Source organism: Pezoporus flaviventris, unplaced genomic scaffold (assembly GCF_033815535.1).
Source record: "Pezoporus flaviventris isolate CSIRO_AGI_PZ_B2104156 unplaced genomic scaffold, CSIRO_AGI_Pfla_v1 ptg000312l, whole genome shotgun sequence".
Taxonomy (NCBI): Eukaryota; Metazoa; Chordata; class Aves; order Psittaciformes; family Psittacidae; genus Pezoporus; species Pezoporus flaviventris.
Genome location: NW_026892859.1, coordinates 256,918 through 281,692, shown reverse-complemented (window position 1 = coordinate 281,692; position 24,775 = coordinate 256,918). Strand labels below are relative to the sequence as shown.

Below are 24,775 nucleotides of genomic sequence, written 5' to 3'. Positions count from 1 at the left end.
GAATAGGGATGGATGCAGGACCCGTACCAAGCACCCTGCAACCCTCCACGTCTGCCTTGTCTCCAATAGGCACCGGAGCTCTTCCCATCCCAGGAGCATTGCCGCAGCAAGGAGAGCTTCCCGGGAAGCCTGCACAGGATGGGATGGGAGACGGCACCTTGGGGATGATCCCACCCTTGGGAACGTGGGATACGGGGGGATGGGGCGGGTCCGTACCTCAGCCACGCTGCGGCTTTGGTCGCTCATGCGGAAGAAGAGCGGGAGCAGCAGATCCCAGGTTTTTCTCCGCATCCTCCACCTGTCCCATCCAAACACCAACTCCAGCAGGAGCTGGAGCAGGCGGATGGAGAGCTCCCGGAGCCGGCTGCATCCCTGGAGGCAAGGAGGAAAAGGGGGCACTTAGGCAGATCCAGATGGGATGTGAAGCCCTGGAGCCATCCCCATGTGAGCTCCAAATCACTTCAGGGGCCCACGCAGGCCTTACTCCATCAAAGAGGGGCCGGATGTCCCGCACCAGCCCCACGGCAATGGGGCTGGCCTCCTCTCCTGGGAGGTGACCCATCACATTCCATAGGATCATCAGGGCTTTTATCCTGAGCTTGTCCTCGGCATCCCGGAGCCTGCCCATGATGTGGGGCAAGAGGTGCTGCAGTTTCCTTGCCTGCAGGAAGAGATGGGGGCTCCTTGTGGGAAAGCCTTGACCCAAGGCTGTGGTCACCATGGTCATGGCCAAGAGAGCTCCCCATGGCCAAGAGGGCTCCCCATGAGCCATGGCCGAGAGGGCTCCCCGTGAGCCATTGAGAACAAGGCTCCCCATGGCCATGCCTTGACCCATAGCCAAGAGGGTTCCCCATGACCCATGGGCCAAAGGGTTCCCCATAGCCAAGAGAGCTCCCCATGGCTGTGCCCTGCCCCATGGCCATGTCGTGCCCCATGGCCATGCCCCGCTCACCAAGCCAGGTTTCTCCGACAGCTGAAAGAGGCTTTCCAGCAGCACAGACGCTGTCATCAGGCTCTGGGGGTCCTCAGCACCCTCAGAACCACCAGCACCGGAGGCCATGGGCTAAAGGCAAACACAGGCATTGAGACCCCACCGAGCCTGCAGGGCTCATGGGAGGCCATCAGGGCCCTTTGGGTACTCACAACGAAGTTGGGGATGGAGGTGTCCCGGGTGTCCTGAAGCACCCCCAGCAGCTCCCGTAGGGCCTCTGAAGTCTCGGATATGGTCAGGACCATCTCCCACATGTTCATGTCAGCTCTGGAAGCCAGGGTGCTGAGTCAGCGTGGTCCACACATCCCATGGGATGCCCTATGGGGGTTAGCGGTGCTGTTCCCCATGGGGTGGGATGCAGGGACCTGCTGCACAGGTATGTCATAGCATCATGGAAAGGGCCTTAAGATCATCCAGTTAAAACTCCAATGCCATGGGGTGGGACGGAGGGACCTGCTCCTTAGGGATGTCATAGCATCATGGAAAGGGCCTTAAGATTATCCACTTCCAGGCCCAATGCCATGGGTCAGGATGGAGGGACCTGCTCCTCAGCCTCATGGAATGGGCCTTAGGATCATCCATTGTCGTGGGTCCTTGGGTCTGGTGGCCATAGGGACCAAGCCCTCAAGGCTGGTACCTGTCTCTCAAGGGCACGTTGAGGACCATGCTGACCATCAATGCCCTCGGGTGCTTGATGGCCATCAGGATGAGGAGCATGTCCATCCTTCTCCACGTGTCTTCCCTGCTGCTATTCCGCAGGCATTCATGGATGCTCCTCAAGACACTGGACATCTGGAAGCGGGAGCATGGGTGAGGATGGTGCTGGGACCGCATTCCCCATCCATCTCTGCTGCTTTGGGTACCCAAGACACCTCCTAGGTTTGGGATGGAGGAGGAGGGACTGAAGGGGATGGGAACGTAGCCATGGGGCACCCACCTCGGCCAGCCAGAAGTCGAGGTTTCTCAGGACCAGCTCCAGGATGTCCTCTGCCACCCTCCTGTTGAAGATGCTCGAGTCCTTCATGGCCTCGATGACCACGCAGACCATGTCCGTCCTCTCCCATGGATAAAGGAAGCCTGCAAACCTCTATGAGAGGAAGGTTGGGAAAATGGAAGCTGCATTGTCCCTGCCTGTGGAAGCATCCCACCATAGGGTCCAGCACTGGGGGGAGCTCCATTACCATGGTGAGGTATTGGGGGCTGATTTTTTCATCCCATCTGAGCTTTTCCACTTCATGCTCTGGCTTTGGCCTTTCTGAAGAGCAAGGGGCACACAGGAGAGTCAAGGGGACACAGGAGAGTCAATGGGATACAGGGGAGTCAATGGGATACAGGAGAGTCAATGGGATACAGGGGAGTCAATGGGATACAGGAGAGTCAATGGGATACAGGGGTGTCAATGGGATACAGGGGAGTCAATGGGATACAGGAGAGTCAATGGGATACAGGGGTGTCAATGGGATACGGGTTAGTCAATGGGACACAGGAGAGTCAATGGGAGGAGTTGGGGGGAGGGGGGGCATCACGGCCTCAGGTACCTTTCCGCTGCAGGAGGTACTGATAGAGGCCACAAAGAGCATCCAGGGCCGGGGAGCTTGTCCTGTCCTTGGCATAGCGGAAGAGGAGGAGGTGGCCCAGGATCTGGCCCAGGAGAGGGACTGGGAGCTCCTGTGGGGGGCCGAGGCTTAAGTGTCTCCTCCAGGTCAGGCGCAGGTTCTGGGGAGGAAGAAAGAACAGGAACAAAAGGTGAAGAACCCAAAGAATGAGGAGGAAAGAAAAGAGAAAGAGGAGAAAGGGAAGGGGAAAGAGGAAGAGGAGGAGAAGGAGATGGAGGAGAAGGAGGAGGAGGAGGAGATGGAGGACAAGGTGAAGGAGGAGGAGGAGAAGGAGAAAGGGGAGAAAAATAGGAGAAAGAGAAATAGAAGGAGAAGAAGGAGGAAAAGGAGATGGAGGAGAAGGAGGAGGAGTAGGAGGAGAAGGAGGAAAAGGAGGAGGAGGAGGATGAGGAGAAGGAGGAGGAGAAGGAGATGGAAGAGAAGGAGAAGGAGAAAGAGAACTAGAAGGAGAAGGAGGAGGAGGGGAAGGAGGAGAAGGAGAATGAGAAGCAGGAGAAAAGGAGGAGGAGGAGGGGAAGGAGGAGAAGGAGAATGAGAAGCAGGAGAAAAGGAGGAGGAGGAGGAGAAGGAGTAAGACCAGAAGAAGAGCCTGAAGGACCACAAAAGAAGAAGAGTGAAGAAAGAATAAAGGAAAAGAAAGAGAAAAGAAGGAGGAGAAGGTGAAAGGAGGAGATGGGCCAGAAGAACCTGAAGGAGAATGAAAGAAGAAAAAAAGGAAAAGGAGAGGAGAAAAAGAAAGGAGCAGGAGGAGGAGCAGGGGCAGAAGCAGGAGGAGGAGCAGGGGCAGGAGCAGGAGCAGGGGCAGAAGCAGGAGGAGGAGCAGGGGCAGGAGCAGGAGCAGAGGCAGGAGCAGGGACAGGAGCAGGAGCAGGGACAGGGGCAGGAGCAGGGGCAGGAGCAGGGACAGGGGCAGGAGCAGGGACAGGGGCAGAGGCAGGAGAAGGGGCAGGAGCAGGGATAGAGGCAGAGGCAGGAGAAGGGGCAGGAGCAGGAGCAGGGACAGGGGCAGGAGCAGGGGCAGGAGCAGGGATAGAGGCAGAGGCAGGAGCAGGGGCAGGAGCAGGGACAGAGGCAGAGGCAGGAGCAGGGGCAGGAGCAGGGACAGGGGAAGGGGCAGGAGCAGGGACAGAGGCAGAAGCAGGAGAAGGGGCAGGAGCAGGAGCAGGGGCAGGAGCAGGGGCAGGAGCAGGGGCAGGAGCAGGGACAGGGGCAGAGGCAGGAGAAGGGGCAGGAGCAGGGACAGAGGCAGAGGCAGGAGCAGGAGCAGGAGCAGGCAGACTCAGGATGCTCTGCAGGTCCCCGTCTCCCCGTGCAGGGGTCGCTGCCGCCCGCCTCGGTCCTGCCGGGTCCTTACCCTCAGTGTGCGGTGGTGCCGCAGCAGCTGGGTCAGGGCCGCGATCCTGCCCAGGGCCCTCTCCCTCACGGCGGGGCTGGGGGAGCCGCTGAAGCGCAGCAGGAGCTGGGCAGGGGCAGAAGCCGTGGGTGAGCCCCGGAGCTGCGGCAGGGGCTGGATCCCCCCCGCTTCCATTGCAGCTCCCGCTGAGCATCACCGCGGGGCGGGCAGGGATGGAGGCAGCGGCACGGGAAGGGATGCAGGGGGTGAGGGCTTGGTCCCCTCGCTGTGGGGGATGCCCCGGCCGCAAGGACCAAGGCACGGCCCCGCTTCCAGGGCTGGGCTGGGGCTGGCGGTGAAAATCAGTGCCTCAGCGCTGCCCCTGCCCTGCGGCTGCAGGGGCTTTGGGTCCTTTCCAACCCAGCCCGCTCTGTGCTGCGGTGATTGCAGCGTGCATGTAAGTACGTGTGAATAGGAATAGAGCCCTAGAACTGAATATGAATAGGAATAGAGCCACGGAGCTAAATAGATATAAGGTAGGTCTAAATGTCATAGAAATATAGATATGGATATATAAATATTAGTATAAACATAAATATAGAGATATAAAAAATAAATATAGATATGAACATAAATATAAATACACATATTAACACATAAATATAAATGAATATATTTTAGATATTACTATATAGATATTAATATAAGTAAAAAGGGAAATACTAATATAAATATTAAACAATTCATATAGATGTATACTTATAAATATAGATATTAATATAAGTATTAATATAGTAATATTAATATATAAATTTAAACAGTAATACTGATAATCCTCAATATTGCTATTATTATTTTTCTATATTAATTGTCGATATTGATATGGAAATAGAAATAAATAGAAATAGAAATGTATAGATGTAGGTATAAATATATCAATGTAGATATAATTAGATATAAATAAGTATATACAAATGTATCTACACACATATATACATATATTTACATATATACATATAAATATATACACATATATACACACATCTGCGTATCCACACATATATTCACTTATACATATATCTACACATATTTGTACGTATTGATTGATGGCTTGGCTTTGTGAGCGAAGTTTTGGGAAGGGCTCTAACCATGCTTGCTAGAAGCACGATGACCAAGGGCAAGTGGGATATGCAAATCTGGTTGGAAAAAAGGGTGCTTAGACAGTCAGGAAGTATCTGACCAGGACTGTCATCTCCTGACAATTTCGAGCTACCCATGTGCTGGTCTGCCCACATGCAAGGTTGGATCTGCAGCTACCCATGCACCTTGTCACCTACCGTTTCAACCCTTGCCTGTATAAACAGACACACATATATACAGATATATACATAAACAGACACACGTATATATACATATATATGCATACACATGTATATATATATATATATACTTATATCTATAACAGACAAGTTCCTCCTCTAAAGACCTCTTCATGCAACAGTTCAGGGCAAGAGAACCAGTCCATGGGCCCCAGCAGCCTGGTCCTAGCCAATGGTGCCAGGAGGCAGCAAAGACCCCATCCCAGGGGGACCCAGCCTCCTGATGTGGAGTCCCTGCCCTGAGCTCTGCGGGCAGCGGCCGCCACCGCCTGCAGCCCCTGTGCTCCAGGAGGGCCTTGGGTTACCCAGGGGAAGGGGGGGCCCATGGCTCTGGGGGGGCCCATGGGTGAGGAGCAGCCCCCATGCACCCCGCTCCGCACAGGCCAGACCTGCAGGATGCTCTGCAGCTCCTCGCCGCCCCTGGGGTCAGGAGAGTTGAGCACCAGCCTCCAGAGCATGTTATTCATGGACTGCAGTGCCTGCAGGGACAGAGCAGAGCCCTTTGGGTACCTATGGGGGTTCAACCGCGGGCACCCCACAGCCCCAGCGCTCCAAAGGGAGCTGCGGGCTCCAGGAGTGCCTTACCTGGTTGTAATACTGGGTATCCAGGCGTGAAAACTCCTCTTTTGGAGGCAGGAAGAAGACACTCCTGAAGCAGGTCTCTAAGAGGCCTCTCCCTTGGTCCGCAAGCCCTGACTGCACTGAGCTGCACAGGGAAGAAGGCTCCGGTTGGATGCTTGTGATGGGAGCAGTGGGGTCCCCAGGAGGGATGCGCAGTTGTGGTACCTCAGTTCCGCTATCGCATCCATGGCGAGATGCCGCACCTCCGTGCGCAGCCGGTCCGTGGGCTGCTCTTGGAGCAGTGTCTATAGGGCACAATGGGGATAAGGGACCTGGGAGTCCACCAATGCTGCCCTCATTGGGTGCTGGAGCCCTTTGCCCCATAGCATCCCCATGGGGGTCCCTTCACCTGGATGGTCTCTGTGAGTTGGTTCCTATGGCAGAAGACATCCAGGCCCTGTTGCAAGCCGCAGATCCTGGCTGTGCTCAGCAGGGAGCAAACACTCTCAAGGAATGCAACCTTTTCATGCTCAGACTGGAAACCAGGGAGGATGGAGGCACAAACAGGGAGTGTGAGAGGGGACGGGGGTACCGGGGTGCTAGAGGTGAAGGCGGCACCCAACAGCGCCCATCAGCATCGCAATGGCTGTGCTCACCGTGGTTGGGGTGTTGACAAAGGCCTCGATGCGCTCCACATTGCCCCGCTCCAGTGCGTACACGGGTAACCAGCTGTCATCTAATGGAGGAAGAGGAGAGGTTTGGAGAGCAGAGGAAGCTCTGCTCCCCCGCCAGCATCCAAGGAAAGTGGTGCTGGTCATAAAGTCATGGAATCATAGAATGGGTTGGGTTGGAAAGGACCCGCAGATCACCCACTGGGTTTTCCATCCCAACCCCTTCTATGACTCTAGGATCCGATGTCACCAAGGCTGTGTCCAACCTGGCCGTGGATGGAGCATCCACCCTGTGCCAGCACCTCACCTCCTCCATAGGGAACAACTTCCTTCTGTCCAAGTGGAACTTCCCCTCTTTCAGTCTGAACCCATCACCCCTTGTCCTGCTCCCAGACCAACGCTCACCAGTCCTCAATGGCACGACCAGGGATTCCTCATAGGGCTCCAATGAAGAGATGCTCCCCTCAGGAGCCTCATTACTCTCCCAAGCCTGCCGGGGGGATCTGGGTGCTCTCTCCATCATCCCACAGGATGCAGGAAAGAGATGGCGGTTGCGGAGGGGAAAGCTTGGACCAAACGCAACAGGGCTTGAGCTCAGAAGCAACCCAGTGGCTCCTTCCTCCTGCTCTGTCCTGTCACTGTCTGCTCCCCTCACCAAAGCACTCAAGTAGGGTGACACAAATGAGGTCACAAAGGGCCCCGTGTTGACCCGTTGCCATGGTGACCCACCTGGGTTCTAGACTGAGGCTGTGGGAGAGCCTGCTGCAGGGCCATGAGCTGGGGCTGTCACCCAAAGCAGCATCCCTGCACCCCAACATGCTGGGTGTGGGGACCCTTCCTTATGGGGCTTAATAAAGATGGGGTTTGGGGTCATTTAGGGGTACCAGCAGTGTTGTGAGCGATGGAGATGCCTGTGGTTGATTGGGTTTTGAGGTACCATGCAGTTTTGGTGTGGTTTAGGGTTACCACAGGGATTGGAAGGGTTGGAGATGCCTGGTGTTGGTTGGGTTTTTGGTACAAGGTGGATTTTGGGGTGGTTTACAGTTAGCATGGAGATTGGAAGGGATGGAGATGCCTGGGGTTGGTTGAGTTTTGAGGTACCATGTAGTTTTGGGGTGGCTTTGAGCTACCAGGATGGATGGAGAGTGCTGGGGCAGGGTGGGTTTCTGGGTACCAGATGGGTTATGGGATGCTTTAAGGGTACCAGGGCTATTGGGGGCAGTGGGAATGTTGGGAGTGATGGAGATTCCTGGGACTGAGGTGAAGCAGGACCCTCCTGTGAGAACATGGCAGCTGTGGGGCTGGTGGGGGTGACAGAGCTGTAGGGTGGGCATTCAGGCCCTGTGGGTCTGTGGTGGCCATGGAGGGTGCTACATCAGGAGAGCTGCTGCAGGTGATGGAAGCCCCTTGAAGGAAGCTGCTGAGAGCCAGGCTGAGAAGAGTTGGGATGGAGAAGAGACCTCTGAGCAGCTTCCAGTGCCTGAAGGGGGTTACAAGGATGCTGGAGAGGGACTGCACTTCATTGCCTTGAAGAACCAGCTCCATCTTGCTCTCAACACAGAGCTCCCAATCTACAGCTTGCAATTAAGCGTGGGTTTGATTTACAGCTTTCAATTCCCCTTTGAGCCTCACAGGATACACAGATATCCCATAAGCCTCATCTCCTATCCGTTTCCCATCTGTAATGCTGAAACCCCATTGTGAAGAGCAGCACTGAGGCATTGAAAGCCTCCCTTGTAGGGCCCAAACACAAATCAATCTATTACAAACAGATTCTTTAATCATGTCCAGTTTAAGAGTCAGGAGTCCCAGCCCAGTTCCTCACAGCAATCAGTCAAAGCTTGGACAGTCCAGGCTCATTGCAGTTCAGTCACTCACAAGGGGATGGGATGGATGATGGATGAATGCATGGATAGATGCATGGATGGATGGATGGATGATGGATGATGGATTGGTGATAGATGGATGATGAATGGATGGATGGATGATGGATGAATGGGTGAATGGAAGGGTGATGGATGATGGAAGATGGATGATGGATGGATGGATGATGGAAGAATGGATGAATGGATACACGTAGATCCCATAAGCCCCATCTCCTATCAGTTTCCCATCTGTAATGCTGAAACCCCCTTGTGAAGAGCAGCACTGAACCATTGAAACCCTCGTAGGGTCCAAACACAAATCAATCTATTACAGAGAGATTCTTTAATCATGTCCAATTTAATAGCCAAGAGTCCCAGTCCAGTTCCTCACAGCAATCAGTCAAAGCATGGACAGTCCAGGCTCATTGCAGTTCAGTCACTCACAAGGGGATGGGATGGAACAGGATAGGAAGGGGTGGGGTGGGATTGGGATGGGATGGGAAGGGGGGGGGACAGAATGGGATTGGGATGGGATGAGGTAGGATGGGAAGGAGTGGGACTGGGTGGTGTGGGATGCAAGGATGTGATGAGATGCAATGCAATGAAATGTATTGAGATGCGATGGGATGATAAGATATAAGAGGAGATAAATAAGATGAAGAGAAGGGGAGAGGAGAGGAGAGAGAAGAGAGAAAAAAGGGATGAGGAGAATGAAATGAAATTCAATGAATTTACATCAAATGGACATGAAACAAAATGATATAAAATTAAATGGAATTATATGATATAAGGAGAAGGATGAAATGAAATGAAATGGCATAAAATGGAAAAGAGATGAAATAAAATTGGATGATACGGGATGAGACAAGTTTAGAGGAGTTGAGATGAGATGAAATCAGAAGGGAGTTGAAATGACATGAACTGATATGATTCTATAACATTACATGATTTGATATAGCATGAGATAACATGATGTGAATGGAAATGAAATGAAATGGAAAAGAAATGCAAAAAATTAAATGATAAATTAAATTAATTACAATATAAAATGATATGACATAAAGGGAAATGAAATGATATGGTATGATATGATATGACATAATATGATAGATCATATAAGATAAAACACATGATATGGTATTACATGATATGATATTTTTGGAGAGGAGGAGACAAAATGATGAGGAGGAGAAATGAAACCAAATGCAATGAAATGGAAATAAAATGAAATTATATGACAGGATATGACGCTATAACATGATGTAACATGATAAAACATAATGTTACAGGATATGATATGAGATATGCTAAGAGATGAGGAGGATAAACCAAAATTAAATGAAATGACATCAAATGGACATGAAATGAAAAAGAAATTAAATTTAATATAATCAAATGATATGATATGGTATTATATGGTAAGGTACAGCATGGTATGTATAATATGCTATGATAGAGAAGATATGCTATGATATGGTTTGATAAGATATGATACGTTATGATATGCGATAATATGATATATGATATGATGGTATGGTATAGTATGGTATGACATGATAAAATATGATATGATAGATTATGACATGACAAAATACGATATGATATGATATGATATGATATGATATGATATGATATGATAAACATGACATAATATTTTTGGAGAAGAGAGAAAATTAGGAGAATGAAATGAAATTAAATGTAATGAAATGGAAATGAAATATGATATGACGATATGAAGCTGTAACATGATGTAACATGATATGATAAAACATAATACGGTATATGATATGATACAAGATATGCTATGAAATGCTATATGTTACAATATCATATTCTACAGCATATGAGGAGAGGAGAATAGAGGAGAGGAGAGAGGAGAGGAGAGGAGAGGAGAGGAGAGGAGAGGAGAGGAGAGGAGAGGAGAGGAGAGGAGAGGAGAGGAGAGGAGAGATGGTGTGCGATGCAGTGCGATGAGATGATGAGATGAGATGATGAGATGGGATGAGATGATGAGACGAGATGGGACAGGATGGGGTGCATTGCGATGGGTTGGGATGGAATGTGGGGTGATGAGATGTGATGCGATGAGGTGTGATGAGATGAGATGCAATGGGATGGGATGGGGTAAGATGAGATGCGATGGGATGGGATGGGGTGAGATGAGATGCGATGGGATGGGATGGGGTGAGATGAGATGCAATGGGATGGGATGGGGTGAGATGAGATGTCATGAGACGAGGTGCAATGTGATGTGATGTGATGATGTGATGTGATGATGTGATGTGATGTGATGTGATGTGATGTGATGTGATGTGATGTGATGTGATGTGATGCAATGAGATGAGATGCCCACCGGGTGCAGGGAGGAACGAGCAGGTTGTGTTGCTGGTGTCTCAGACTGCGGACCAATATGGTTACCTCCAGAAAGAGAGCTTGCAGTAAGGTGACTACAGCAACTCAGACAGAGACCCCGTCCCAAACCGTGGCTGTTCAGGTCTCTGGGTGCAAGGAGTGCCAGAGCCTGCTGCTGCCGGGGCAGGGAGGACGGCATTCCACCTGCGTGAGGTGTGAGCAGGTAGAAGATCTGCTTAGCCCGGTGGCAAGACTTAAGGAGGAGGTTGAGACGCTGAGGACCATCAGGGAGTGTGAAAGGGAGATCGACTGGTGGAGTAACTCCCTGGCGTGCCAGTCGGAACGGTTCCAGGGAGATACCCCCCAAAAGGGGAAGGACCCCCTGCCTTCTCACACAGAGGGGGATGGCCCGAGACAGCCCCTGCCCTGCAGCTGTTGCGCAGAGGTAGGGGACCAAAAAGACGACGAGGGTTGGAAGCGAGTTCCAGTTCGACGTCGTGGGAAACCCTCCCCCCTTCCTGCCCTGCTTCCCCAGGTGTCCCTCCGTAATAGGTTCGAGGCCCTGGATCTTGAAGGAGAGGTAGGTGAGAATGTGGGGCAAGGCCAGCCCACAAGGCCACATAGGAAAAGGGGGTCGACTTTGCACCTCAAGACTGCCTCTGTTAAGAAAGAAAGAAGGGTCATTGTAGTAGGGGATTCCCTTCTGAGAGGAACAGAGGGCCCGATATGCAGAGTTGACCCTCATCATAGGGAAGCGTGTAGTCTGCCTGGAGCCCGGATCAGGGATATCACCAGGGCGCTCCCCAGCCTGGTGCACCCGACAGACTACTACCCGCTGCTGGTCTTCCAGACAGGTGGGGAGGAAGCTGCTTCCCGCAGTCTGAGGGGGATGAAGAAAGACTACAGGGCCTTGGGGCGGATGGTGAAAGAGTCTGGGGCTCAAGTGATCTTCTCCTCTCTCCTTCCATCTTCCACTGATGATGTGGGAAGGAATGGGAAGATTCAGTTCATGAACAATTGGCTTTGAGACTGGTGCTACAGGCAGGGCTTTGGATTCTTTGATAACAGCTGGTTTTATAGGGCACCAGTCTGGACAATGACAAGTGAGAAAGGTTTGTCTTACAGAGGCAAAAGGATGCTGGGGCACGAATTAGCAGGGCTCATTTGGAGAGCTTTAAACTAGATTCGAAGGGGATGGGGTTGTAGCTGGGCTTGCCCCAGTGGGGCAGCGCTCCAGAACTGATGAAGACTGGGAGTCCTCCTATAATCCTAGGGTGAAATCGGTGTGCTCAGCTCGCTCCCTGGAATGTCTGTACACCAATGCGCGCAGCATGGGAAATAAGCAGGAGGAGTTGGAAACCTGTGTTAAGCCAGGAGACTATGATCTGGTGGCAATTACAGAGACATGGTGGGACAGCTCACATGACTGGAATATAGTCATGGAGGGCTATGTCCTTTTCAGGAAACATCATCTCATCCTCACTAACAAGGAGGATCTGGTTGAAGCAGTAAGGGTTGAGGGCTGCCTTGGTTGCAGCGACCACGAGATGGTGGAGTTCAGGATCTTGTGTGGTAGGACCAGTAGAATACCAAGTAGAATTGCAACCCTGGACTTTTAGCAGGGCAAACTTTGGCCTTTTCAAGCAATTGCTAGGGGAAATCCCATGGGCAAGGCTGCTTGAAGGTAAAGGGGCCCAAGATAGTTGGTTGACATTCAAGGACTGCTTTTTCCGTGCTCAAGATCGGAGCATCCCGACACGTAGGAAGTCAAGGAAGAGGGCCAAGAGACCTGCGTGGCTAAATAGGGAATTGCTGGGTATGCTCAAGTGGAAGAGGAGAGTTTACAGGTCATGGAAGGAGGGGCTGGCCACTTGGGAGGAATATAAGGCTGCTGCTAGAGGATGTAGGAAGGCAGCTAGGGGGACTAAGGCATCCTTAGAATTAAACCTGGCAAGAAGGGTCAAGGACAGCAAAAAGAGCTTTTTCAAATACATGGCAGACAAAACTAACACCAGAGGCAATGTAGGCCCACTGATGAACGGGATGGGTGCCCTGGTGACAGAAGATACAGAGATGGCAGAGTTACTGAATGCCTTCTTTGTCTCTGTCTACTCTGCTGCAGGCAGTCCTGAAGAGCCCTGTACCCCTGAGACCTTAGATGAAGTCAGGTAGACGGAGCGGTTTGCCTTAGTCAATGAGGAATGGGTTAGAGATCAGTTGAGCAATCTGAACATCCATAAATCCATGGGTCCAGATGGGATGCACCCGCGGGTGCTGAGGGAACTGGCGGAAGTCATTGCTAGACCACTCTCCATCATCTTTACCAAGTCTTGGGAAACGGGAGAGGTGCCTGAGGACTGGAGGAAAGCAAATGTCACTCCAGTCTTCAAAAAGGGCAAGAAGGAGGACCCGGGTAACTATAGACCGGTCAGCCTCACCTCTATCCCTGGGAAAGTGATGGAACACCTTATCCTTGGTGCCATCTTAAGGCATATCAAAGATAAGAGGGTTATGAGGGGCAATCAACATGGCTTCACCAGGGGGAAATCATGTTTGACCAATCTCTTAGCCTTTTATGAGGAAATAACATGGTGGATGGATGATGGCAGAGCGGTGGATGTGGTCTACCTTGACTTCAGCAAAGCATTTGACACAGTCTCCCACAGCATCCTCACAGCTAAATTGAGGAAGTGTGGACTGGATGATCAGGTAGTGAGGTGGACTGCGAACTGGCTGAAGGAGAGAAGCCAGAGAGTTGTAGTCTATGGGGCCGAGTCTAGTTGGAGGCCTGTAACTAGTGGAGTGCCTCAAGGGTCTGTACTGGGACCGGTATTATTTAATATATTCATCAACGATTTAGATGAGGGAATTGAGTGTACTATCAGCAAGTTTGCTGATGACACTAAGCTGGGAGGAGTGGCTGACACACCAGAAGGCTGTGCTGCCATCCAGCGAGACCTGGACAGGCTGGAGAGCTGGGCAGGGAATAACTTGATGAAATATAACAAGGGAAAGTGTAGAGTCCTGCATCTGGGCAGGAACAACCCCAGGTTCCAGTATAGGTTGGGGAACGACCTGTTAGAGAGCAGTGTAGGGGAGAGGGACCTGGGGGTCCTAGTGGACGACAGGATGACCATGAGCCAACACTGTGCCCCTGTGGCTAAGAAGGCCAATGGCATCCTGGGGTGTATTAGAAGGGGGGTGGTTAGTAGGTCGAGAGAGGTCCTCCTTCCCCTCTCCTCTGCCCTGGTGAGACCCCATCTGGAATATTGTGTCCAGTTCTGGGCCCCTCAGTTCAAGAAAGACAGGGAGCTGCTGGAGAGAGTCCAGCACAGGGCAACTAAGATGATTAAGGGAGTGGAGCATCTCCCTTATGAGGAAAGACTGAGGGAGCTGGGTCTCTGTAGTTTGGAGGAGACTGAGGGGTGACCTTATAAGTGTCTATAAATATATAAAGGGGGAGTGTCACGAGGACGGAGCCAGGCTCTACTCAGTGGCAAACAATGATAGGACAAGGGGTAATGGGTACAAACCGGAACACAAGAGGTTCCACTTAAACTTGAGAAGAAACTTCTTCTCAGTGAGGGTGACGGAACACTGGAACAGGCTGCCCAGGGAGGTTGTGGAGTCTCCTTCCCTGGAGACATTCAAAACCCGCCTGGACACATTCCTGTGTAACATTATCTAGGTGTTCCTGCTCCGGCAGGGGGATTGGACTAGATGATCTTTCGAGGTCCCTTCCAATCTCTAGCATACTGTGATACTGTGGTAAGGCAGAGAGGGACGCCCTGGGCGGTGGGTAAAAGGCAGTTTAGTTTTGGTTGTCTGGACTTTGGTATTTGGTGGAGGTCAGGATCATGGGTACCACTGCCTCCAAAGGGGGGTTTGAAGAAATCCCCACTGGGTTGCATTTCACAACACTGCAAACAAATCGGTGAACCCCTGCGTAGTTCAGTCACTCGGGAGACCGGAACAAAGCGGTGGACCCCCGAGGGGTTCGGTTACTCAGGAGACTCCGGTAAAATACTGTCACATGTCATTCTTGAGACGAGAAGGAAAGTGGGATGAAGTAGCTTATGCAGAAATGTTTTTTACTTTGAGATATCATCTGGAACAGCAAAAGGATTGCAGTTTTCATTTTGCACTCCAGGACCTGTCAGTATTGTCCTTGGAGAAAGACAGTAAAATTTGCTTAAATGCTATTGGTCTTTGTGCACCACAGGGCAGTTATGCACTAAACATCTGAGGAATGTGGAGGAGGATTTGGATTTGATGGTAGGCCCCTGGGGAAGGGGTATTGTGAATAATGGGGCTGAAGGTGCTGACAATGAGGATCAAGCACAAGCACCAGCACAGGCACCTGAGATATAGGGGGGTCAGGCTGAAGGATTTTGCCTTACAGCAAGGCAAACTAGGGGAAAATGAGGCGAAACTGTGATTGCACCTTTAAGACAAGCTGTGCGCAATGATGGTCTGCTCATGATGAAGATTCCCTTCACCATTATAGATTTGAAGAGTTGGAAACAAGTGGCTGGTAATTACACATCATGCTTTCGAGAGTGTTGACAGAAATACGATTATTCCTACAGCTCGGACCCCAGTAGAGCAACAAATAACAGCAGGCACAGCGATAGGTACAGTGAATCTTCACATTCCTAACCCCAATCCTAACTGGGACAGGCAAGCTTTGAAACAATATCAGAGGTAGATTTCAGTCAGTACTAGGAATGCGGTCCCCAAGGCAGTGAGCTGGTCTAAGCTATATGAAATAAAGCAAGATGTAAATGAATCAACTGCTGGATTCATGGGAAGATTAAAAGAGGTGATGTCTAAATATACTAATATTGATCCTGAATCAGAGGAAGGAAGGAAAGAGGCCAGTTAACAAAAAGTCAATCGATGGAAGACATAAGGAAAAAGGTACAAAAGCTTAAGGGGGAGGACCAATGTGATTTGGTAAAAATAATGGATGTGGCTTTGGAGACTTATCACAATCGGACCAATATTGCTCTGGTGCAAGTTCTCTGCAATGGTTCAAATGGTTCAATGGTACTGGGGAGGGCTTTCAGTCCCTGATTATTAATATATATATTATTGATAGAATTAATATAATTATTAATATAATACAATATTGCGTTTTGTGGGTTATAGTGTGTCAGGTTTCAACTAGGAATCTGTTAATATATATGCGGGAGCATAAGATAAGCTCCAGAGTAAAACTGGAATCTTTAGGGGAAAGAAAAGAGAGAAAAATTGCTGCCTGTAGCTATCCCCCAAGAAAGGGAGGGGAGGAAACAAGGATTACATGGAAAGGTTTGTGAACAGACTCCACAGGTTGCACTCAAAGGGAAAATGCCCTCAGAATCAAAATAAACACCGGAGATTTAGTGGAACGTCAGGACAGGCAGAGAGAATTATTACTTTAGAGGAAGACTGAGGAGGAGCAGGGGAAGATTTGAATCCCAGCCCAGCAGAGCCCCTGACTACAGTTAGGTTGGGGAATGAGAAGGTAAAAGTTCTCGTAGAAACAGAAACTACTTATTCTGTTATAAATACTTGTAAAGGGCAATTAAGCAAACAAACAGCTTCAGGCACTGGTGCCACAGGTGGACAGGAACCCGGCCTTCCTTTACATTTGAGAAACTGGCAAACAGATGTTGACCCATAAATTCCTTTGCATGCCTGAGTGCCCTGTGCTGCTATTGGATAGAGATACACTGAGTAAATTACATGCAGCAATTAGGGTTAAAGAAAGAAAATTCAGGTACATGTTCCTGATGAAAAGGCTGTGGAGGCCTGAGTTTTTATGTTACAGAAACCAGGTACTGAGCCGCATATCCCAGAGGAAGCGGGTGTATCTGCAAATATGGGCTGCCAGAGCACCAGGACAATCACGAGATGCAGCAGCAGTAACTATTCTTCTAAAACCAAACATCACACTGCTAAGACAGAAACAGTATCCTATAAAACTGGAAGCAAGAAAAGAACTAGAGCCTCTAACAGAAAAATGTATTGAATACATTGGGACAAAAATGGTCTGTATTTGTACTTCACATGCTAATAACCATTCTGGAACAGAAAAGTAGTCAGGGGCTTTCCCCAGGCAGGCTGCGCTTCTATGACAAGAGGACGTAGAGTTGAAAGTATCAAACCTTTAGAACCAGCAGTGGTTTTGACAACAGATCCAGAAGCAGGAGAGCTGACTCACAACTGTTTACAGACCATAACATAATAGAGCTAAACCAAACATAAGAGACACTAAAGCCCTGCATTCCTCCTCCCCCAACACATCAGCACAGAAAGCTGAGCTGGTGGTGCTACTGAGACTTCTGAAATTGTCAGAAAGTCAAAATTTGCTTTTAAGGCACATCAGTTTGATAACACTCCAGTGAATATCGGTAATGACATTGCTGACAAAGCAGCCAAAGAAGCTGTGGGTGGGGACCTTTCATTAATATTGCCTCATCAGTATCAGAGCTTGGATAATGAAGTTCCAAGTTATCAAACAGAGGATGGAAAATTACCTAGCCTTAGGAGCCAAGAAACACGATGAAGGATGGTGGGTTACCAAACCCACTTACCAAACAGGCAAGTAATAGCTGCCCAACCTCTTATGAGAAGAAAACCACCAGGCAACACAAGGGGGAACAGAATCAACGACTGAGGCTTTAAAGCTCCAAGTTCTGAGTATGCAAATGACTGGAATTATAAAAGTGTTATAAAGAAGTGTGAACCTCGTTTACGATGCTAAGAGGCCCCCCACCTGGAACAACAAAGGCAATTGTCCACAAGACTACTGGCAAGTGGACTTTACAGAACTGCCACAGCGTTACAGGCTCAGACATATATATGTGTGTGTGTGTGTGTATGTGTCTTAGTTTTTCTGAATGACTAACAGTAACATATGTATTATCATTACAAATTATACACACTAATATAAATGCTTTTAAGCCCGGTGGGCCCTGACACCTTCTCATCTCCTCTGACACCAGCAGCTCCTGCACACAGACGGCTCCTGCTTTGCACCCACAATGTGTTTGAGGCCAACACTAAAACAGGATTGCAAAGTCAAAGAACACGGACCTGGATGCACAGGGCAGCCACGGGAGATGCAGCCTCCTGAGAGAGGGGTCTCTTCTGCAAGGCTCTCGCTCCTTAAAGAGCCCATGCTCACCATGGGGGCCCCGTCACAACAGGCAAATCCACAGCGACCCCCACGTCTTGGTGATGGCGGCAGCATCGTGCCCATGGCCACTGGGCACCCAGGGGTTGGGACTGGGTGAGCTTTAAGGTCCCTTCCACCCCAAACCAGGCTGTGACTGCGTGACTGCAAAACACGATCCCCATTTGGCTGTAGAAGAGCTCTCAGCACCGAGTCAGGCCCAGGATCAGGGGCAGACATTTGTGCAGAACATCCTGTCTCTGCTGCTGGCCTCGGCAGAGGCCCCTGCAGCCCCCTGAGGGCAGGTCAGGCCTGGAGAACAGCCAGGATCGAGGGCAGCACCGCCACCTCCTCTGAAGGAAGCCCAAGGGCTGAGGCTCTGCAGTCTCTCCTTTCCTTTCCTTTCCTCCTTTTCCTTTTCCTTTTCCTTTCCTTTCCTTTCCCTGCACCACCCTTGGCTTTCAGCCCCACAGCAGAGCCCTTCTGCAGCCGCTTCTCAGCTCTCGTTGCTCGCTGGCAGCTTCCCGAGGCAGTTGTGCCTCTGCCGGAGCCAGAGCAACGGCCCAGCCCGTGCTGCGCTGTGTGGGGCGCTCCGATGGCACCATCGAGTGAGTGCAGGGCTCGGCAGCGCTGGCAGGAGCAGAGCTGTGGGGCCTGACCCTGCTCCCGGGGCAGACGCGGGTGAGCTCCAGCCCTCGACAGGATCCTCCGCCTGCACCGCCGCCATGACAGCGGGCGGCGCGGGGGGATGACGTCAGAGCCGGCGCCACGGAGGGGATGGCGGGAAGGGGCCGGGCGCGCCGAGACTGGGGAGGGCCGGGGGGGGGGGGGAGGATGTGGAAAGGAAAACGCGGGATGGGAACGGGATGGAAGAGGGATGGGAGAGGGATGGGAGATGGATGGGAACAGGATGGGAGCGGGATGGGAGAGGGATGGGAGAGGGATGGGAGAGGGATGGTGATGCGCGGATAAACTCCACAACTCGTTAAAAGTTGTAAAGTAGGAATGCTTTTATTCAGCGCTGAGATGCACGGGGATAATTCCTCAAAGCCATGCGTACCTCAGTGTTGTTTCCCTCTACATTTATCCTCTAGTTATACATATTCATAAGGTTGCCCAACACGCCTATACATATTCATATCCTATCCCCGCTTCGTATTATAATGAGCCAGAAGGTCCTCTGCGCCTGCGCATCGCCCCCTCTGGTCATGGGCAGGGGTCTCAAGATGAAGTAACTGAGTCTTCCTCCTGTGGGTAGGGGTCTTCAAGATGAAGTAAATGAGTCTTCCTCTCCTTGCACTTTTCACCTTTCAGTCTTCACATATGGCCTTAGGGTTTGGCCCGGTATCCCAGCCATAAACCATCTGCTTCTCCCCTTGTTAGTAGATTCAGGCGTCTGCTTTTCCTTATCAATAGCTGCTTATCAAAAGGACCAAGTGTCTGCTTTTCCTTATCAATAGCTGCTTATCAAAAGGACCAAGTGTCTGCTTTTCCTTATCAATAGCTGCTTATCAAAAGGACCAAGTGTCTGCTTTTCCTTATCAATAGCTGCTTATCAAAAGGACCAAGTGTCTGCTTTTCCTTATCAATAGCTGATTACCAATAGGACCAGGTGTCTGCTTTTCCTTATCAATAGCTGCTTATCAAAAGGACCAAGTGTCTGCTTTTCCTTATCAATAGCTGATTACCAATAGGACCAGGTGTCTGCTTTTCCTTATCAATAGGACCAGGTGCCTTTGTTCTGCTTAGCAGGCATTTACAACAGACAATACTTTTGTTTAAGCAAGCAAATTCCTCTAACCCCCTTGTACAACCCCCTTGTACAATATCCCTGTACTACCCCCCTGTACATTGGTCAACCCTCTGTATCAATGGGAACGGGATGGGAGCAGGATGAGAGCGGGATGGGAACGGGATGGGAACGAGATGGAGCGGGATGGCAGCGGGATGGGAGCGGGATGGGAACGGGACAGAGTTGGGATGGGAACGAGATGGAGCGGGATGGGAGCGGGATGGGAGCGGGGTGGGAGCGGGATGGGAGCGGGATGGAGCCAGGATGGGAACAGGATGGGAACGAGATGGAGTGGGATGGGAACGGGATGGGAACGGGATGGGAGCGGGATGGGAGCGGGGTGGGAACGGGGTGGGAGCGGGATGGGAACGGGATGGGAACACAATGGGAGCGGGATGGGAGCGGGGTGGGAACGGGATGGAGCCGGGATGGGAACGGGATGGAGCGGGATGGGAGCGGGATGGAGCTGGGATGGCAGCGGGATGGAGCCAGGATGGGAACAGGATGGGAACGGGATGGGAGCGGGATGGGAACGGGATGGGAGCGGGATGGGGCCGGGATGGGAACGAGATGGAGCGGGATGGGAGCGGGATGGAGCCAGGATGGGAGCGGGATGGGAACGGGATGGGAGCGGGATGGGAGGGGGATGGGAGTGGGATGGGGCCGGGATGGGAACGGGGTGGGAGCGGGATGGGAACGGGATGGGAGCGGGATGGGAGCGGGATGGGAGCGGGATGGGAGCGGGATGGAGCCGGGATGGGAGCGGGGTGGGAGCGGGATAGGATCGGGGTGGGAACGGGGTGGGAGCGGGATGGGAGGGGGATGGGAGCGGGATGGGGCCGGGATGGGAACGAGATGGAGTGGGATGGGAACGGGATGGGAGCGGGATGGGGCCGGGATGGAGTGGGATGGGAACAGGATGGGAGCGGGATGGGGCCGGGATGGGAACGAGATGGAGCGGGATGGGAGCGGGATGGGAGGGGGATGGGAGTGGGATGGGGCCGGGATGGGAACGGGATGGAGCGGGATGGGAACGGGATGGGAGCGGGATGGGAGCGGGATAGGAGCGGGGTGGGAACGGGGTGGGAGCGGGATGGGAACGGGATGGGAGCGGGATGGGAACGGGATGGGAGCGGGATGGGAACGGGATGGGAGCGGGATGGGAGCGGGGTGGGAATGGGATGGAGCCGGGATGGGAAAGGGATGGAGCGGGATGGGAACGGGATGGAGCTGGGATGGAGCCAGGATGGGAACAGGATGGGAACGAGATGGAGTGGGATGGGAACGGGATGGGAACGGGATGGGAGCGGGATGGGAGCGGGATGGGAACGGGATGGGAGCGGGGTGGGAGCGGGGTGGGAACGGGATGGAGCCAGGATGGGAACGGGATGGAGCGGGATGGGAGCGGGATGGAGCTGGGATGGCAGCGGGATGGAGCCGGGATGGGAACAGGATGGGAACGGGATGGGAGCGGGATGGGAACGGGATGGGAGCGGGATGGGGACGGGATGGGAACGAGATGGAGCGGGATGGGAGCGGGATGGAGCCAGGATGGGAGCGGGATGGAGCCAGGATGGGAGCGGGATGGGAGCGGGATGGGAGGGGGATGGGAGTGGGATGGGGCCGGGATGGGAACGGGGTGGGAGCGGGATGGGAACGGGATGGGAACGGGGTGGGAGCGGGATGGGAGGGGGATGGGAGCGGGATGGGGCCGGGATGGGAATGAGATGGAGTGGGATGGGAACGGGATGGGAGCGGGATGGGAGCGGGGTGGGAACGGGGTGGGAACGGGATGGGAGCGGGATGGGAACGGGATGGGAGCGGGATGGGAGCGGGATGGGAGCGGGGTGGGAACGGGATGGAGCCGGGATGGGAACGGGATGGAGCGGGATGGGAGCGGGATGGAGCTGGGATGGCAGCGGGATGAAGCCAGGATGGGAACAGGATGGGAACGAGATGGAGTGGGATGGGAACGGGATGGGAACGGGATGGGAGCGGGATGGGAGCGGGATGGGAACGGGATGGGAGCGGGGTGGGAACGGGATGGAGCCGGGATGGGAACGGGATGGGAACGAGATGGAGTGGGATGGGAACAGGATGGGAGCGGGATGGGAACGGGATGGGAACGGGATGGAGCGGGATGGGAACGGGATGGGAGCGGGATGGAGTCGGGATGGGAATGGGATGGCAATGGGATGGCAATGGGATGGGAGTGGGGTTGGAGCGGGATGGGAGCGGGGTAGGAGCGGGATTGGAACGGGATGGGAACGGGATGGGAACGGGATGGAGCGGCGGGATGGGAACAGGATGGGAGCGGGATGGAAGCGGGATGGGAGCTGGATGGGAGTGGGATGGGAACGGGATGGAGCCGGGCTGGGAGTGGGATGGGAACAGGATGGAGCCGGGATGGGACAGGGATGGGACTGGGATGGAGCCGGGATGGGAGCGGGATGGGAACGGGATGGAGCTGGGATGGGAGCGGGATGGGAACGGGATGGGAGCAGGATGGGAGCGGGATGGGAACGGGATGGGAACAGGATGGGAGCGGGATGGAGCGGGATGGGAGCGGGATGGGAATGGGATGGGAACGGGATGGGAGTGGGATGGGAACGGGATGGAGTGGGATGGGAACGGGATGGGAGCGGGATGGAGTCGGGGTGGGAATGGGATGGCAATGGGATGGCAATGGGATGGGAGCGGGGTTGGAGCGGGATGGGAGCGGGGTAGGAGCGGGATTGGAACGGGATGGGAACGGGATGGGAACGGGATGGAGCGGCGGGATGGGAACGGGATGGGAGCGGGATGGAAGCGGGATGGGAGCTGGATGGGAGTGGGATGGGATTGGGATGGAGCCGGGCTGGGAGTGGGATGGGAACAGGATTGGAGCCGGGATGGGACCGGGATGGGAGCAGGATGGAGCCGGGATGGGAGCAGGATGGGAACGGGATGGAGCTGGGATGGGAGCGGGATGGGAACGGGATGGGAGCGGGATGGGAACGGGATGGGAACAGGATGGGAGCGGGATGGAGTGGGATGGGAGCGGGATGGGAATGGGATGGGAACGGGATGGGAACGGGATGGAGCGGAGCAGTGAGGGGCAGTTGTGGGTGTTGGGGATCACTTGGGGAGCACATGGGGCAGTTGTGGGTCTGGGGCTGACTGGGGTGTCAGCTGGGAAACAGTTGTAGGTCAGGGAGATCTCTTGTGGGGACGTTGTGGATCTGGGGAGTCACTTGGGGGTCAATTGGGAGGCAGGTTTGGGTCTGGGGAGCCACTTGGGGGTCACTTGGGAGGCAGGTTTGGGTCTGGGGAATCACTGGGGTGTCATTTGGGAGGCAGTTGTGGGTCCGGGAGGCCACTAGGAGGGCAATTTTAGGGCTGAGGGGATCATTTGGGGGCAGTTATGGCTCTGGGGGTCACTGGGTGAACACTTGGGGGGAGAGGTAGGTCTGCGAGCTCTCTTGGGGGGCAGGTGTGTGTCTGGGGTGTCACTTGGGGGCAGTTGTGTGTCTGGGGGGTCACTTAAGGGCAGTTGTGGGTCTGGGGGGTCACTTGGGGGGCAGTTGTGGGTCTGAGTGGTCACTCTGGGGGCAGTTTTGGGGCTGTTGTAGGTCTGGGAGATGACTGGAGGGCAGCTCTGGGTCTTTGGGGTCACTTGGAGGGCACTTGTGGGTCTGGGATTTCATTTGGGGGACACTTGGGGAACTGTTTTTGGTCTGGGGGTCACTAGGGGGTCACTTGGGAGCAGTTTTGGGTCCAGGATGTTACTTGAGGGTCACCTGGGGGGCAGTTGTGGGTATGGGGAGTACCCACAGAGCATGAGGTTTGGCTTAGAGAAGCCTCACTGTTCGTCAATGAGGTTGCAGTAGCGGCAGTGTCTGTCTCAGGCCTTGGAGTAGCCCCATTGCTGTGGCTGGCACTGCAGCAGCTGCTGTGCTTGTTGCAGTGGCTGGAATAGCTGCAGTGTTTATGTCTATTGTTGCCATGCAGTAGCCACTGTCCCAGTCACTGGGGTTGCAGTAGCCACAGGGCTTGTGGCTGGCAATGAGAAGCTGCAGTGCTTGTGGCTTGCACTGGAGAAGCCTCACTGCTTGTTGATGTGGTTGGAATACCTGCAGTGCCCATCACTGGAGTTGTAGTAGCTGCAGCACCTGTCCTTGGCATTGGAGTAACCCATGGGCCTGTCGCCATGGTTGCAGTAGGCACAGTTCTTAGGGCTTGGGTTGGAGAAGCCTCACTGCTCGTCGATGAGGTTGCAGTAGCGGCAGTGTCTGTCTCAGGCATTGGAGTAGCCCCGTTGCTGTGGCTGGCACTGGAGCAGCTGCTGTTCTTGTTGCAGTGGTTGGAATAGCTGCAGTGTTTATGCCTATTGTTGCCATGTAGTAGCCACAGTCCAGGTCACAGGGATTGCAGTAGCTGCAGGTCTTGTGCCTGGCAGTGAGAAGCCACAGTGCCTGTGGCTCGCACTGGAGAAGCCTCACTGCTTGTTGATGTGGTTGCAATACCTGCAGTGCCTGTCTTTGGAGTTGTAGCAGCCGCAGCACCTGTCCTTGGCATTGGAGTAACCCATGGGCCTGCTGCCATGGTTGCAGTAGGCACAGTTCTTAGGGCTTGGGATGGAGAAGCCTCACTGCTTGTCGATGGCGTTGGAGGAGCAGCAGTGTTTGTCACTGGCATTGGAGAAGGCACAGTGCTTCTGGGTAGGGTTGATCTAGGCACTGCGTATGTTGCAGGCCTTAGAGTAGCCCCATTGCATCTTCCTAGAGTTGGAATAGCTGCAGAGCTGAAAACTGCTGGTGGAGCAACTGCAGTGCTTGTGCCTGGGGTTGGATTAGTCACAGTGCTTGTTGATGGGGCTGGAGTAGCCACAGTGCCTGTCCTTTGCATTCGAGTGGCTGATGTGTCTGTCACGGTACTTTGAGTACCCGCAGTGCATGAGGCTTGGTTTGGAGAAGCCTCACTGCTCGTCAATGAGGTTGCAGTAGCGGCAGTGTCTGTCTCAGGCATTGGAGTAGCCTTATTGTTCTGCCTGGCACTGCAGTAGCTGCTGTGC

General features: G+C 53.0%; 1 protein-coding gene and 1 long non-coding RNA gene across 6 annotated transcripts in view; one reads left to right on the top strand and one right to left on the bottom strand.

Annotated features, from left to right (window-relative positions):
• LOC133263401 (uncharacterized) overlaps positions 1-2,261 on the bottom strand; it is a 31,832-nt gene extending 29,571 nt beyond the window's left edge. For 2 of the 5 annotated variants that reach the window (XM_061443154.1, XM_061443157.1), the window contains exons 1-5: positions 1,629-2,135; positions 1,144-1,258; positions 953-1,063; positions 217-372; positions 28-129 (exon numbers count right to left, since the gene is read on the bottom strand). In XM_061443154.1, coding sequence (XP_061299138.1) covers positions 28-129; positions 217-372; positions 953-1,063; positions 1,144-1,258; positions 1,629-1,825 — 681 coding nt within the window. In that variant the 5' untranslated portion in view covers positions 1,826-2,135. Of the gene's footprint in view, positions 1-27; positions 130-216; positions 373-952; positions 1,064-1,143; positions 1,259-1,628; positions 2,136-2,172 lie in introns of those variants that run through there. The other 3 variants (XM_061443153.1, XM_061443158.1, XM_061443155.1) reach the window with 3 other exon arrangements.
• The window catches only part of LOC133263402 (uncharacterized), a 162,983-nt gene that overhangs the window by 7,567 nt on the left and 130,641 nt on the right, over positions 1-24,775 (top strand). The window lies entirely within an intron of this gene.